This window comes from Rhinolophus sinicus, linkage group LG04, assembly GCF_036562045.2.
Source record: "Rhinolophus sinicus isolate RSC01 linkage group LG04, ASM3656204v1, whole genome shotgun sequence".
Classification (NCBI taxonomy): Eukaryota; Metazoa; Chordata; class Mammalia; order Chiroptera; family Rhinolophidae; genus Rhinolophus; species Rhinolophus sinicus.
Window position 1 is genome coordinate 57190080 of NC_133754.1, and position 16028 is coordinate 57206107.

The window sequence follows — 16028 nt, forward strand, 5'->3', positions numbered from 1 at the left end:
ACAAAAGGCAAAGAAACAATGGAGACACAGCCTTACCAGAAAACTAAAGATAGAATGACAGGAAATCCTCACATATCAATAATCACCCTAAATGTAAATGGACTGAACTCACCAATAAAAAGGCACAGAGTAGCAGATTGGATCAAAAAACTAAACCCAACCATATGCTGTCTCCAAGAGACACATCTCAGCTACAAGGACAAGCATAGACTCAAAGTGAAAGGGTGGAAATTGACACTCCAAGCAAATGGTACCCAGAGAAAATGAGGTGTAGCCATAATGATATCAGATGAAACAGACTTCAAGGTGAAAAAGATAACAAGAGACAAAGATGGACATTTCATAATGGTGAAGGGGACTGTACAACAAGAAGACATAACAGTCATCAATATTTATGCCCCCAATCAGGGAGCACCAAATACACCAAGCAACTACTAACAGAACTAAAGGGAGAAATTGACCAAAACACAATTATACTAGGGGACTTAAATACATCATTGACAGCTATGGATAGATCATCCAAACAGAAAATAAATAACGAAATAGTAGCCCTAAATGACACATTAGATGAAATGGACATAATTGACATTTATAGAGCACTTCATCCTAAAACATCAGACTATACATTCTTTTCTAGTGTACATGGAACATTCTCAAGGATAGACCATATATTGGGACATAAAATCAGTCTCAACAAATTTAAGAAGATTGAAATCATACCATGCATATTCTCTGATCACAAGGCTTTGAAATTGGATATCAACTGTAAAAAGAAAGCGGAAAAACACAAATACATGGAGATTAAACAACATACTTTTAAAGAAGGACTGGGTCAAAGAAGAAATTAGAGGAGAGATCAAAAGATACATAGAAACAAATGACAATGAAAATACATCCTACCAAAATTTTTGGGATGCAGCGAAAGCAGTTTTAAGAGGGAAATTTATCTCATTACAGGCCTATCTCAAGAAACAAGAAAACTCCCAAATAAATAACCTCATGTTACCCCTTAAAGAACTAGAAAAAGAAGAACAAGTAAAACCCAACGTCAGCAGACGAAAGGAAATAACAAAAATTAGAGCAGAAATAAATGAAATAGAGAACAAAAAGACAATAGAAAAATTAATGTGACAAAGAGCTGGTTCTTTGAGAAGATTAACAAAATTGACAAACCCTTGGCTAGACTTACTAAGATAAAAAGAGAGAGGACACTAATTAACAAAATCAGAAATGTAAAAGGGGTAGATATCACGGACACCACAGAAATACAAAGGATCATCCAAGAATACTATGAAGGACTATATGCCACCAAATTCAACAACCTAGAAGAAATGGACAAGTTCTTAGAAACATATAGCCTTCCAAGGCTGAACCATGAAGAACTGGAAAATCTAAACAGACCGATCACCAGTAACTAAATTGAATCAGTCATCCAAAACCTTCCCAAAAGCAAAAGTCCGGGACCAGATGGCTTCACTAGTGAATTCTACCAAACCTTCAAAGAGGATCTAATACCAATTCTGCACAAACTCTTCCAAAAATTGAAGAAGAGACAGTACTCCCTAACTCATTTTATGAGGCCAACATTACCCTGATACCAAAACCTGGTAAGGACAGCACAAAAAAGAAAACTACAGACCAATATCTCTGATGAATACCGATGCAAAAATCCTAAATAAAATTCTAGCAAATCGAATACAACAATGCATTAAAAAGATTATTCATCACGACCAAGTGGGGTTCATCCCCAGGGCACAAGGATGGTTCAACATACGCAAATCCATCAATGTGATACATCATATAAACAAAATAAAGGACAAAAATCATATGATTATATCAATTGATGCAGAAAAAGCATTTGACAAGATACAACATCCATTTATGATTAAAACACTTAATAAAATAGGTATAGAAGGAAAATACCTTAACATAATGAAGGCCATATATGACAAGCCCTCTGCGAATCTCATAATTAATGGAGAAAAACTGAAGCCCTTTGCTCTACGTTCAGGAACACGACAGGGATGTCCCCTATCACCTCTGCTTCTCAACATCGTGTTGGAAGTCCTTGCCAGAGCAATCAGGCAAGAGAAAGAAATAAAAGGCATCCAAATTGGGAATGAAGAAGTTAAATTATCACTCTTTGCAGATGACATGATGCTATATATAGAAAACCCTAAATACGCCACCAAAAAGCTATTAGAAACAATCAACGAATACAGTAAAGTTGCTGGCTACAAAATCAACGTACAAAAGTCCATTGCCTTCCTATATACTAACAATGAAATCTCAGAAAAAGAAATACAAAAAACAATTCCTTTTGCAATTGCAGCAAAAAGAATAAAATACCTAGGAATAAACTTAACCAAGGACGTGAAAGACCGATATGCTGAAAACTACAAGATAATTTTAAAAGAAATTGAAGAAGACACAAAGAAATGGAAAGACATTCCGTGCTCATGGATTGGAAGAATCAACATAGTTAAAATGGCCATATTACCCAAAGCAATATACAGATTCAATGCAATCCCCATCAAAATCCCAATGGCATATTTTAAAGAAATAGAACAAAAAATCATCAGATTTGTTTGGAACCACAAAAGACCCCGAATAGCCAAAGCAATCTTAAGCAAAAAGAACAATAATGGAGGTATCACACTTCCTGACTTTGGCTTGTACTACAGGGCTACAATAATCAAAACAGCATGGTATTGGCAGAAAAACAGACACATAGACCAATGGAATAGAATTGAGAACCCAGAAATAAAACCACATAAATATGGACAGATAATTTTTGACAAAGAAGCAAAAATCATACAATGGAGCAAAGACAGCCTCTTCAATAAATGGTGCTGGGAGAATTGGATAGCCACGTGCAAAAGAATGAAACTGGACTGCTATTTGTCACCATGTACCAAAGTTAATTCAAAATGGATCAAAGACTTAAGCATAAGACCTGACACAATAAACTGCATAGAAGAAAACATAGGTACTAAACTTATGGACCTTGGGTTCAAAGAGCATTTTATGAACTTGACTCCAAAGGCAATGGAAGTAAAAGCTAAAATAAACGAATGGGACTATATGAAACTTAAAAGCTTCTGCACAGCAAAAGAAACCATTGACAAAATAAAGAGGCCACCAACTGAATGGGAGAAGATTTTTGCAAACAGTGCCTCCGATAAGGGGCTAGTATCCAGAATATACAAGGAACTCATGCAACTCAACAACAAAAAAACAAACAACCCAATTGAAAAATGGGCAGAGGACTTGAAGAGACATTTCTCCAAAGAGGACATACAAATGGCAAATAGACATATGAAAAATGCTCAACATCACTAATCATCAGAGAAATGCAAATCAAAACCACAATGAGATATCACCTCACCCCAGTCAGAATGGCTATCATCAACAAGACAAATAGTAACAAATGTTGGAGAGGCTGTGGGGAAAAAGGAACCCTCATACACTGTTGGTGGAATGCAGACTGGTGCAGCCGTTATGGAAGGCAGTGTGGAGGTTCCTCAAAAATTACGAATAGAATTGCCATATGACCCAGCAATCCCTCTCCTGGGTATCTACCCAAAAATCTGAAAACATTTAGAGATAAAGACACGTGTGCTCCAATGTTCATTGCAGCTTTGTTTACGGTGGCCAAGACATGGAAACAACCAAAATGTCCTTCGATAGATGAATGGATAAAGAAGTTGTGGTATATATACACAATGGAATACTATTCGCAGTAAGAAAAGATGATATAGGAACATTTGTGACAACATGGATGGATCTTGAGAGAGTAATGCTGAGCAAAACAAGTCAGACAGAAAAAGCAGAGAACCATGTGATTTCACTGATATGTGGTATATAAACCAAAACAACAAAAGAACAAGACAAACAAATGAGAAACAGAAACTCATAGACACAGACAATAGTTTAGTGGTTGCCAGAGGGTAAGGGGGTGGGGGTGGGGGTGGGAGATGAGGGTAAGGGGGATCGAATATATGGTGATGGAAGGAAAACTGACTCTGGGTGATGAACACACAATGGGATTTATAGATGATGTAATACAGAATTGTACACCTGAAATCTATGTAATTTTACTAACAATTGTCACCCCAATAAATTTAATTAAAAAGAAAAAAAGATTTCTTTTGGATCTGAGAAGGGTGGTTTATTAATGGAAAAACCCAGGTAACTACACTTGACCCTTAATATTCAAAAGGGAAATCTTTCAAGGCCTTCTCAAAAACCCATGCTTGAGAAATTTCATGATGTATCATCATTTCTATTAAAAAGCCATTTTGCTGCGACAACATGGATGGACCTAGAGGATATTATGCTAAGTGAAATAAGTGAGACTGAGAAAGATAAATAACATACAATCTCACTTATATGCAGAATCTAAAGAACAAAATAAATAAAACAGAAACAGACATAGATACAGAGAACAAATTGCTGGTTGCCAGATGGGAGGGGGTTGGAGGATGGGTGGAAAAGGTGAAGGGATTAGAAAAATACACATTAGTAGTTACACAATAGTCACAGGGATGTAAAGTACAGCACAGGGAAGAGAGTCAATAATGTTGTAACAACTATGTACAGTGCCAGGTGGGTGCTAGACTGATCCGGGGGATCACTGCATTAATTATATAAATGTCTAACCACTATGCTGTACACGAAAAACTAATATAAAATAATCTTGAATGTCAACTGTAACTGAAAAACAAATTTTTTAAAAATGTATTTTAAGCCCTTTTTCTCTGCCTGCTACATTCACTGGAAAGTTTCATGAATATATTTTTACTTTTATATGGAACACGTTCTGTCCTTAGATTTGCATCGTCCTTGAATTTGATATTTGACTCTAACAGCAAATCTTACTTTTTGTTGCGCGCCCTCACTGCCTTAGACCCTCCTGCGCATGGTCGTCACCAGCACTAGCAGATGGCTTTGCTTTCCTGGGCCCTTCCCCCCCCACCCCACCACACCTCCCCCACCCCCCCACCCCACAAACCATGATCCCATTAGGGAAGCTGCTACAACTTATTGCTACATTTATTCAGTAGTGGGTGGGGGGAGGGTCTCATCACAGGCCTCAGGACTCCCTCCTGAATTCCTGTGTACGTAGAATTCATTTTTGTGCCTCGGATAAATGAAAATGATTAAATCTGATTTATTATTAAATATTATTCGTCTTTGGGATCACCCACAAATATATGACACATCCAATATAAAATATTTGTTTAAGAGTCATTTGTCAGCAATCTCCAATTTGTTGCTTTTTAACATTTTCTTAAACTCTTATTTGGAGAGAACAGCGTTACTGTTGTTTTTTTTCTTTTTTAATTATAAAACCAATCATGAATACTTTTCTTGGTAATTTTCAAATACAGAAGTAGACATCTTTCCCCCTGCATTTACTTACCCACCCAAAGGAAACTTGTTAACTGTTCAGTTGGTAACTTCCTAGAAGTTTTTCTATGCTTTTATATGTATTAATGTAAACTTATAAAATAACATTTGAATTTGCCATTATGTTAAACGGGATTATAACATGCATATCATGTTGCAACTTGCTTTTTTCATTTAACTGACCCTCAGAAATCTTTCCCATATGTACGCATAGCTCTAGGTCATTCTCTTTAAAGCTGTGTAATATTTCATAGTATGGGTGTACTACCTATGCGAGTGTATTTTCAGTAACGTTTTACAGATGATCATTTCTTTTTTAAAACTAAAATATAATGTAATAAAAATGCATAAAATTTGGAACAGATGCTGTGAGAATGAATTGGGTTCTCTTTCACATCTAGCTCTACAATTTTGTATAGCTCTTTAACGTGATCTTATGTGATCTATTTTAAAAAACTTGATGGACATTTAAATGACTTCACATTTTTTCTTACTAACAACACTGCTACAATGAACAGCATTATATTTATATTTCTGTAAATAACTGCAAGTATTTTCATAAGCTAGGTAAGCAGGTGGATTACTGAATGAAGAATATTACTGCCCTCCAAGGTCTGTGCTAACGTGCCCTTTCACCAACTGCACATGAGAGCATCTTGTTTTCCACAGTCTTATACTAGATGTTATCAATCTTTGTAGTCTGTGCCAATCTGCTGGATGAAAAACATTTTACTGTTCCAATTTAAAATTCCCTGATTACTAATGAAACGGAGCACTTTTCATTTTTACTGGCATTTCTGACGTCTTCTGTGGAAAGATGTTCTTTGTCCTTTATCTAATTTTCTATAGGGCTATTTACTTTGTGTTTATTAATTTCTAGGAGCTCTTTATAGATTATCCATGTGATCTTTTATTATAAATATAAAGGATAAACTTTAGAAAATGATCAGCTTAATTTATATGTTCTTTTACACAAAGAACTCAACTGTTCTGTAGGCAGATCTGTCTTCATTCATTTAACAAGTACTGTTGACCTTGAACAACATGGGGATGAGGGGCGCCAAGCAACTGTGCGGTGGAAAATCTGAGTACAACTTAGATGGGCCCTCCACATACATGGATTCCACCAGTTGATCCTAGAACAACTCAAGTTTGAACTGTAGTCAACTGAACAGTGTGGGTTAATTAAAACATCCACGTATAAGTGGACCCGTGCAGTTTAAACTCGGCTTATTCAAGGCCAATTGTATTTATGTCAAAAATTATTATAGCGAAAAACTGAAATAAATCTCTGCCGCTGTGTAATTTACATTCTAGTGCAGAAGGTAGACAGTAAATAAATAGTAAATGTACAAAGTATACAGGAAGGTAAAATCTGCTTTGGAGAAAAATTAAGCAAGGAAGGGCTTACAATTTTATATAGTGTCGGGGAGGCTCTCACTGAGGTGACAGCTGAGCAAGAACCTGAAGGAAGCAGAAGAATAAGCCATGCACTATCTGGAGGAACCACATTCCAGGCAGAAAGAACAGCTAGGGGGCAAAGTCTCAGGGAGGGAGCGTGCCCACAGGCGGCCCATCAGCAAGGCCAGGGCACTGCAGCTGGAGCGGAATGAGCCAGGGGGCATGGAACAGAGGCTGGTGAAGGGGCGCAGACCTTGTAAGGCCTTTCAGTTGTTGAAAGAACTCTGGCTTTTACCCAGGGAGAGACAGAACCACTGGAGGATTTGAGCAGAGAGACACTATCTGACTTATAATTTAATAGCAACATTCCAGCTGCCGCGTTGAGAATAGACTGAAGGGGTTGGAGTGGACTGAAGTGCGGAAACAGGGATCACTTTGGAGGCTACTGAAATAACCTAGGAACAAGATGACGGTGGCTTGGTGGGGAGGAAGGGAATACGGGTAGAAGTCTGAGGAGTAGTCAAATTCCACATCTCTTCTGAGTGTAGAGACAGCACAGTTTTCTAGTGGACTGAATGTGGATGTAAGAGACAGACACCAAGGGTGCCTCCCAGGCTGGGCACCTGAGCAACTGGACTATGAAGTTGTCATAAACTGTGACGGGAAGAACAAAGGAAGAGCAGGCTGAGGGGGCCAACCTGGGACACACTCGGTTTGAGAAGCCTTTCAGATATCCAAGCAGGGATGCGGCACAGGCAGTTGGGTAGAAAAGTCTACAGAGTCCAGGGGAGAGCTCTCAGTGGCAGACAAGGGCCCAAGGTTGGATGAGGCCACCCAGGGAGCAAGCACAGATGGAGAAGAAAGGTCCAAGGTTAAGAGGCATGAGGTGGACCCTAAGAGGCAAAGGAGACTGAGAAGTGGCCACGGTTATTTCATACTTTTAAACACATAATTCATGTAACATCTGCTCTCCAGACAGCTTTGAGCATTAAAAATAGGTTAACAAGATCCTTCTAAAGGTTACACACAACTAGAGGGATAAAGCATCAAATCCATTCTTCTGACAGGATCCAATCCAAAGTTTACGGCTTTTTAATGTACTCTAACTTTAACGGGGAAAAACAACAACCATGCAACTACAAAATCTCTGACCGTGATTTGTGATCTCCGAAAGTCGCCATCAGGGGCTGGACGTAAGAAATGACACGAGGCCACATCATGTATCCACACCAAAACTCAGCTCATTCCACGACACAACACGGTATCATCTGCATCATGCTTTGGCGGTCTGCCGCCTGGAAGAATCGCTTCTGCTAGAATCTTCCTTCTTCCTCACTAGTACTGTTGCCCCAAATCTATGTTTCAGAAAAAGGGCAGCCCCCTGAGACATGGATATTGCTGTCCTTGAGATAACTGGCAGAGTATGTACCCAGTTTTTTAATGCACTCTTGGGTTTAAAAATCTGAAAGTACTGACTCCCCAACTGCTGTCCCCAGGGTATAAGATTAGAGATGGAGAGAGCAAGAGGTAGAAATGAACGTTTACTTTGTACTTTGCCTCCTTATGAATATTTGAACTGAATGGACTGCTTTTATAATTAAAAGAAAAAAGGAAAAGCAGTGGGTCCAATCTGTCTTTCAGGGGCAAAGTTCATCACTGCTCCAGGCAGAGGACACATGCCCCCCCGCAATTCCAAACACAAACCAAAAATACATAGTCTGGGGAAGAAAGGTAGGGTGTTTATATATTAAGGAAACCATCCAAGTTAAGCCAATATTTTATTTAGTCAAGATTTGATTAATGAGCCTTTGACTTCCAGCCCCTAAAATGTGTTCTATGAACCAGGCACCAGGCAGAGGACACACCCCTGTGCCTTCGGGAAACTTATATTTATAAGGGAGACAGCAAACCAGACAAACCATAGAAAAGAAGTTCATGGTGGGGATATCAGGGCACGCCTCTTAGAGAAGTGGCATCTCAGCTGAGACCTGGAGGATGAATAGCTGACCATGTCAGAGATGGAGGAAGAGAATTTCAATCAGAAAAAGGCAACGGTAAAGGCCCTGAGGTGAGAAAAGGGCTGTTTGATCAAGGAACAATAGAACGGGTAGGGTGGCTGCAGAGTGGGGAGCAGCGTGTCTGGTGTGAGTTCAGGAGGCAGGCAGGGCCCAGATCGCGCAGTGTGGCACATCAGGGGAAGAAGTTTGGACTTTTTTTCCTAACAGCAATGGGAAGGCTCCAAAGGGGGTTTAAGAAAGAGAATGCCAGAGGGTAAGGGGGGTGGGGGGGGTGGGGGGGGAGGTGAGGGTAAGGGGGATCGAATATATGGTGATGGAAGAACTGACTCTGGGTGATGAACATACAATGGGATTTATAGATGATGTAATACAGAATTGTACACCTGAAATCTATGTAATTTTACTAACAATTGTCACCCCAATAAATTTAATTTAAAAAAAAAAAAAAAAAAGAAAGAGAATGCCGTGATCTAAACTGTGTTTAGAAGATGACTCTGCCAGGTGCGTGGTGAAGGGCAAAAGTGGAAGCAGGGACAACTGTTCCAAGGCAGCAGATCACAGTGACTTAACTACAATCGGTCAGAGGACACAGGTTATCAAACAAGTTTGGGACACTTTTTCACACTGTAACTGATGGAACTACCTCTTGGCTTAGTTAAGTGGGTGGTGGTGAGAGGACTCAAGATGCCTCTTAGGTTTTGGCTCGAGCAACTAGATGGGAATGATGGCACTGACTGAGGTATTAAGGCTGGGAGAAGAACAGCTTTCAGAGGGGAAATTACCAAGCGTCCCATACTGGATGGACTTAGATGCTCCAGAGGCCTCCACAAGTAGCGATAGCGAATAAACAGTCGATGTGTTAAACAAATCTATGACCTAGGGGACAGGTACAGGCTAGAAATACAAATTTGGGATCACCAGCATATAAAATGTATTTAAAGCAAAAGAACTAGATTCAATCATCTAACAGTATATCTGAAAAAGACTGAGAGAGAGGATCCAGGAAGGAACCAAGAAGAATAAGGTTTCTCAGCCTCAGCACTACTACTGACATTCTGGGCCAGACAGTATTTGCTGAGGGTGAGGGCTGTGCTGTCCTTGGAGGATGGCTACCAGCACCTCTGGCCTCTACCCACTGGATGCCATAGCACCCACTCAACCTCCAGGGGTGACAACCTCAAATGTGTCTCTATTCATTGCTAAATGTCCCCCTGAGCAGCAGAATTGCCTCTGATTGAGAACCGCTGATTTGGAAGCAAGACTGGGAACAGAAGCAGGAAAGGAGAGTAATTAGGAATGGCCAGTGAGGGAGGAGGAAAACCAAAAAGAGGGCCAGGCTTGCAGGAGAGAGGAGGTGTCAACGGGCTCAAAGGTTGTACGGAGGATCAAGTAAGAGGAAGACAGAGAACCGTCCAACAGGGAGCTTGCTGGTCTCTGGAGAAGAGCAGTGGTGGAGTTTGGAAACCGTCCTGGAAGAGGACAATAGAATGAATGGAAAAAGTAGTTACAAAGAGTAGTTACAGAGGAAGAGGGAATCAGGGAAGAGGATTTTTTGTTAAAGAGGGTGTGTTTGTACACTATTAGGAATGATCCTCTGAGTAGAAAAGAGTGATGATGCAAGAGAGAGGGAATAACCAAACAAAAGGGAAGCCGTGAGAAGTCAGGGACGGCACCTGAGCTGGAAGTTTCCTAGGGCTGGCGGTGGGAAGATGAGGAAATTCCCTTTGGGTGGCTTCTTACTTCATAATAACTTATGTAACAAGATCATTAGTTAAGACAGGGGTTGGGGGGTGTTGAGGAAATATCTGTCTCAGAGAATCGGAAGGAAAACTTACTAAGGGAATAGAGAGGCCCGCTGTGCTGTGCTGAATGCACGTCTGAGGCTTGTGGTCATGCATTCAACTGCGTGGCTGTGCTCAAGTTCGGGTGCATAGTGGGATCAGCCAGGTTTGGGGCTCTGCAGCCGGGCATGTTAGAGAGAGATATGCAAGGGACTAGCTTTGCAAGCATTTGTGCAAGAGAGATGAGGACAATGGCCATGGAATCTCTGCTGTGGGTAAATCGGGGAGTGCAGACAGGGGAGTGTCAGAAAGTAAAACATAATGGGGTCAATAACTGCAGGTGTCCACGAGACTTGGGAATTTTTGAAGCAAACGTGCTTGGAGACGAGGTGGGGATCAGAGAGTGGGACATCAAGAACTCTGGTTACAGAAATTCCTGCTGAGAACCCTATGTTTCCCAGCTTGGGGTGTCAGTGAGGAGGGGTACTCACGTGGAGAGGAAGGAAGCTGGTTGTGTGCAGGGGCTGTTCCAATAAGGGCCTGGAGGTGGGATGATGAGAGTGGACCCTGGGCCAGAACCTGCATGGCGCTGAGGTTTGAGGGGGGCAAGACAGACCCTCACAAATAGCCTGTGCTCAAGGCACTTTGGCTCTGAGAGCAAGTTTCAGCCAAAGTCACCAAATATCAAGGTACCAGTCTTCTAGTCACACTTTAATAAACAAAGCTCATTCCTCAGAGTTAGTGCCCACATTATTAAATCTCATATTTGGACGGGCATGATTTGTAGAATCAAGTCTGTCCTCAAACAACAAGGATTTGCCATCATCAAAGCTACTCAAAAACAAATCCTTCAAGGTGAAAAGCAATTCCAAAAACAGAAATTAAAAAATGTTTCAAGTGAGTCCAATAACACGGAAATACGTGGGCAGCCCCTCAAAGTCATCCCTTTGAAGAAGACAGAAATTAACTGCTAGGACCTCTTCTCTACTTACATCCCTCCCTGGTGATTTCTTTCACCTATTGCTTCCAATACCACCCCAAATGCTAGATTTGTACATCCAACGACCTGGGTGACATTTCCACGTGGACATGTAAATGGCCTTCGCACGTCCACCTCATGCAGTCACAGAATCTGTTCCTTCCCATCTTCTCCACCTTGGGTAACGACAACCCCATTCTTCCTGCTGCCCAGGCCAAGAACCTTGCAGTCACCCTCTCTTCCCCTTATGCCCCACATCCAATCGACTGGGAAATACTACTTGTTCTAACTTTCAAATACGACTGAATCCACTGATTGCTCACTATGTCCACTGCTAACACCTTGGTCAAGCTGTGACAATCTCTTCCCTGCAAGGCCTAACCCATCACCCCCCTTTCCATGCCTTGGTCTACTCTCCACAGACGGACCACCTCACCCCTCGACTCAAACGGCGCCAACGGTTCTCCAAGTCCAGCCAGGCCCAGCAGGACCAGCCACCAGAGGCCCTTGTCTGGCTACCTCTCCTTCTCATGCTGCCCCCTGGGCACACTGGCTCCTGCATGGGCCCCAGACAATGAGGCATGTTCTACCTTGGGGCCTCTGCTGGTACTCACCTTTCCTACTGGAGCATCTTTTCCCCAAATATCCACATAATCCCCTCACAGATCATTCCGACCACCTAGAGTAACAAGCCTGCTGCTTGCCCTGCTGTCTTCATAGCACGTCACAAACATATTCTATTACACAGTTTCTTATTTTCTTGATGGTCTGACTCCCCAACTAGAAAGCAAACTTGAAGGGTCTGTTTCCTTCACTGCTGCACCCCTAGCACCCACAATGAATGAATGAACTTTTAAAAGAATGACTTAGGGGCAGGAGGATGGCTCAGTTGGTTACAGCGCAAGCTCTCAACAAGGTTGCAGGTTCAATTCCCGCATGGGATGGTGGGCTGCGCCCCCTGCAACTAAGATTGAAAATGGCAGCTGGACTTGGACTGAGCTGCGCCCTCCACAACTAGATTAAAGGACAACGATTTGGAGCTGATGGGCCCTGGAGAAACACACTGTTCCCCAAGATTCCCCAATAAAAAAATTTTAAAAAATAAAAATAAAAGAACGACTTACCTTGTTTTATGGTTTTACTTTATATAAATTCCTTTCCCTTCTCCCTAACTGACTTCTTCCTGTAAGACGTCTCCTTCCTACATTCAGGGAAGCAGCAGCCTTGCTGCTGCAGTCTCCCGAAAGAAAGACAGCAGTTTATCAAGCTGCTTGCTCCCTTCCTTCACCAATCATTCAATACACCCTCACAAAGGAACTGTCTTGGTTCAACAAGCCTTAACTGGTTTCTAGAGTCACTCTGTTTCATCAGTAGGCCTCAGTTGCCATGGAAACGATAAGCATCAAAATACAGCCCAAACTGGTTGCCAATAAGACAAGGGTTCTTGTTTGAAGTTTCTATTTGAGAACTGAATTCACCCCTTTGGTTTCTCAACATAAAACCTTTTTTAAAAAAATCAAAATAATACCATCATAGAGTTTTAAAAAATAATAACTAATAAAAGGCCCACAATCTTCTTTCACCATAGCATGATTTCTATTTTTATATTTTTTACACAAACACATAATTTTGCAGTTGAAAACAGTGTATTGTATAATTTTGTATTTTGCTTTTTTCACTTATCATCAAGATTTTTCTCACTCTGCATGGATTCCTAACTACACTTAATGCCTGCAGAATATTCTATCAACTGGTTGGACCATAACCAATGAACCATTCCCCGGTAATTATTATTTCCAGTTTTCTATAATGATAAATAATAAAGCAAAGTAGTCCTTTATGCATTTAGCTTTTGTTCGTCCGTTGGATTATTTTATCAGGATAAAGCCCCAGATGTGAGATCACTGGGCTCAGGGTAGAAACATTTTGTTGGCTCCTGACACCTGACGCTAAGCTGCTTTCCCAAGGGGCCACCCTTCACACTGTAGGGGTAACACAGAAGTAAATCAGGAACTCACTCTCTTCACAGCTCCTTCCCCAACACGTTTCAACTGCCTCACTTCTGTCCTCAGCTCCTCACAGGACAGCCATGGGGAGCAGTTTTTCATCGGTCCCATTCTGAAGTAACCATAGGGACAGTGAGTGGGGTCCACCGCAGCACGTGGAGGGGAAATGAAAAACCGATCGAGGCAGAGGTAGAGGAGCGCGTTCATGAGGGCTGTGCCCAGCAGCAGCCCCACAACGGGGGGCACTCCTCTGTGGGCGGGGCCTTTTCTGCCTTCCTGAGGTTTCTTTTCCATGTTATCCTCCGTGATTTCCTAAAATATAAAATGAAGAAGTAATAACAGTCAGTTTTTATTTCCATTACGATGTTGTGATGACAAAGGATTAAAGAGGGCACACTCTCTATGCCACTTCTTCTCAAGGATCCTGTACGCTTCAGTGTCATTATGAGGACAAAAGAGGTACCGAATACTAGGCTCACACTAAATGCTCAATGTCAGCTGTCTCAGAATCATTATTTTTTATTACAAACCACAGTCTGGGTGCATTTACCTTCGATTTGATTAGAAAGGAGGTGTCTGTGCGTGTCTGACTCTGTCTTTGACTGTCCCCCAGTGTTCACATTGTAGATCTTTAATGAAGCGTTAGTAAAATGAAAGCAATCTGTGGATTTGTTAGTCCAGTGGGGCCGGGGCAGAAGACGGACAAAGGAGAGCAATAGATTAGTTAGGGCGGTAGGTGGAGGCTGGAATGCGGAGGGTCTCTTGAACCCAGCTAAGGAGTTGGGATGTTACTCAAAAGCTCCTTAATGTTTTTAAGCAGCAGGTATGAAAGGTGCACCCGGGGTCGAAGAGACTGAGGCAGGGAAACGGGTTCGAAGGCCCTGGCAATAAGCCGAAGAGCTGGAGTATGGGAACAACAGTAACGGTGGTGACACTGGAGAGAGGGGAACGCAGAGGCGACCACTGCACTAAGTAACCACTGACGAGGTGTGGACATTCACTAATCGAATGGACACTCGCTCTGACACTGCAGCCCGTGTGAGGCCTGTGGTGAAGGCAGGCATTGCAGCTTTAGTTGTTGGATGGAGGAGGGGATGGAGGGGAGAAGGCTGGGAAAGAAACCCAGATGTAGGGTGCCTGACACTCAGGGTGCTAGAGGCGGAGGCTATTTACGAACCAGAACGGATGTCAATACTCTGACAAGGGATATGGTCACACCAGTGTGTGATGGCTGAATATCAGCACTAGGATGCAAGGGGGACACTAGTGACACAACTGATCCTGTGCTTCTCATGTCTGAGATACCTGTGACATGGAGCATTACCTTCTAGGTATGTCTTTCTTGTACCAGCTTAGGTCTCCAGCCAGACACCTGGGTCAGGCAGTGTTCTGGTCGGCCCTGGACACTGGTTAGAAAGGACTCTGCCACAAAGTACAAAGGAGGAGCTTTGTTAAACACAAACTGCAATACTGTACACAGACAAACGGCAATAATCCCAATGCCCACCTTCCCCAGGGGCCCCCTCGTGCCTGGGTGTCCCTCAGGCTCTTCATCCGCAGCACGTGAGCAGCCACAGGGAAGCCCTCCTGCGGCCCAGCCACTGTCCTGAAGCTTGTCTGGGCTCAGCCCATTTCCTCACCAGCCTCTTTGGTCTCAATTTGCTCCCTCTACCTCCATCGCTATCTTCCGGCTGCTCACTCATTCAACACATACATCATATGACGCAGCTGCCACCTGCCCAATCCTGCTCTAGGCACCCGGGACATGTGAGTAAGTAAAACAGACGTGGTTCCCATCCTCTTAGCTTAGGGAGAAACATCATGGGGCTGACAGACAACAGACAGGTAAACAAAAGTTTATCATCGTATACTGTGATGAGGGTTCAAGGATAGAGCGTAACTGGGAGGGAGCTCCCTGCATGAAGCAGTCCAGGAAGACCTTGCTGAGGCTGTGACAATCACGCTGAGACTGGAAGCCAGAGAGGAACCAGCCACACAAAACATCAGATGAGAGCTTGTTCATACCTTCTTCTGGAAAAAGCAAAATCCACCTGCCATTCATCCAGGTACAACAGAGAACGATCAAGCCAGCTGCAAAGTTAACAGGAAACAGCATTTCTCCTAAGGACACATTGCGGCTATTAAGCGTCAAACAACCCTCTTCTGTGAATGACGACTGCTTTCTCACTCACTCAGAAACTTTGTTCTCTCAATCACAGACTAGCAGAAATACTGCAGCTCAAAGTCCCATCAGGGAGACTGAAGCATCCAGCTCTTGCCTGGCGGAGCTAAGTGGCTCTGACACAGAGAAGCCGCCTCTGTTTCCAGCCTGGTACAGAGTACAGACGAGCAGTTCTAGAGACAACACTATGCATACGTATGAACGGTGCAGTCTCCCAGGACACCCTGAAAATCAGACCAAATACTGGCC

General features: G+C 42.5%; 1 protein-coding gene across 6 annotated transcripts in view; it reads right to left on the minus strand.

Moving 5' to 3' along the window:
* The window catches only part of POMK (protein O-mannose kinase), a 29241-nt gene that overhangs the window by 8045 nt on the left and 5168 nt on the right, over nucleotides 1-16028 (minus strand). For 3 of the 6 annotated variants that reach the window (XM_019742129.2, XM_019742128.2, XM_074329590.1), the window contains exons 3-4: nucleotides 14922-15019; nucleotides 13610-13909 (exon numbers count right to left, since the gene is read on the minus strand). In XM_019742129.2, coding sequence (XP_019597688.2) covers nucleotides 13610-13891 — 282 coding nt within the window. In that variant the 5' untranslated portion in view covers nucleotides 13892-13909; nucleotides 14922-15019. Of the gene's footprint in view, nucleotides 1-13609; nucleotides 13910-14921; nucleotides 15020-15622; nucleotides 15689-16028 lie in introns of all 6 variants that reach the window. The other 3 variants (XM_019742133.2, XM_074329591.1, XM_074329592.1) reach the window with 2 other exon arrangements.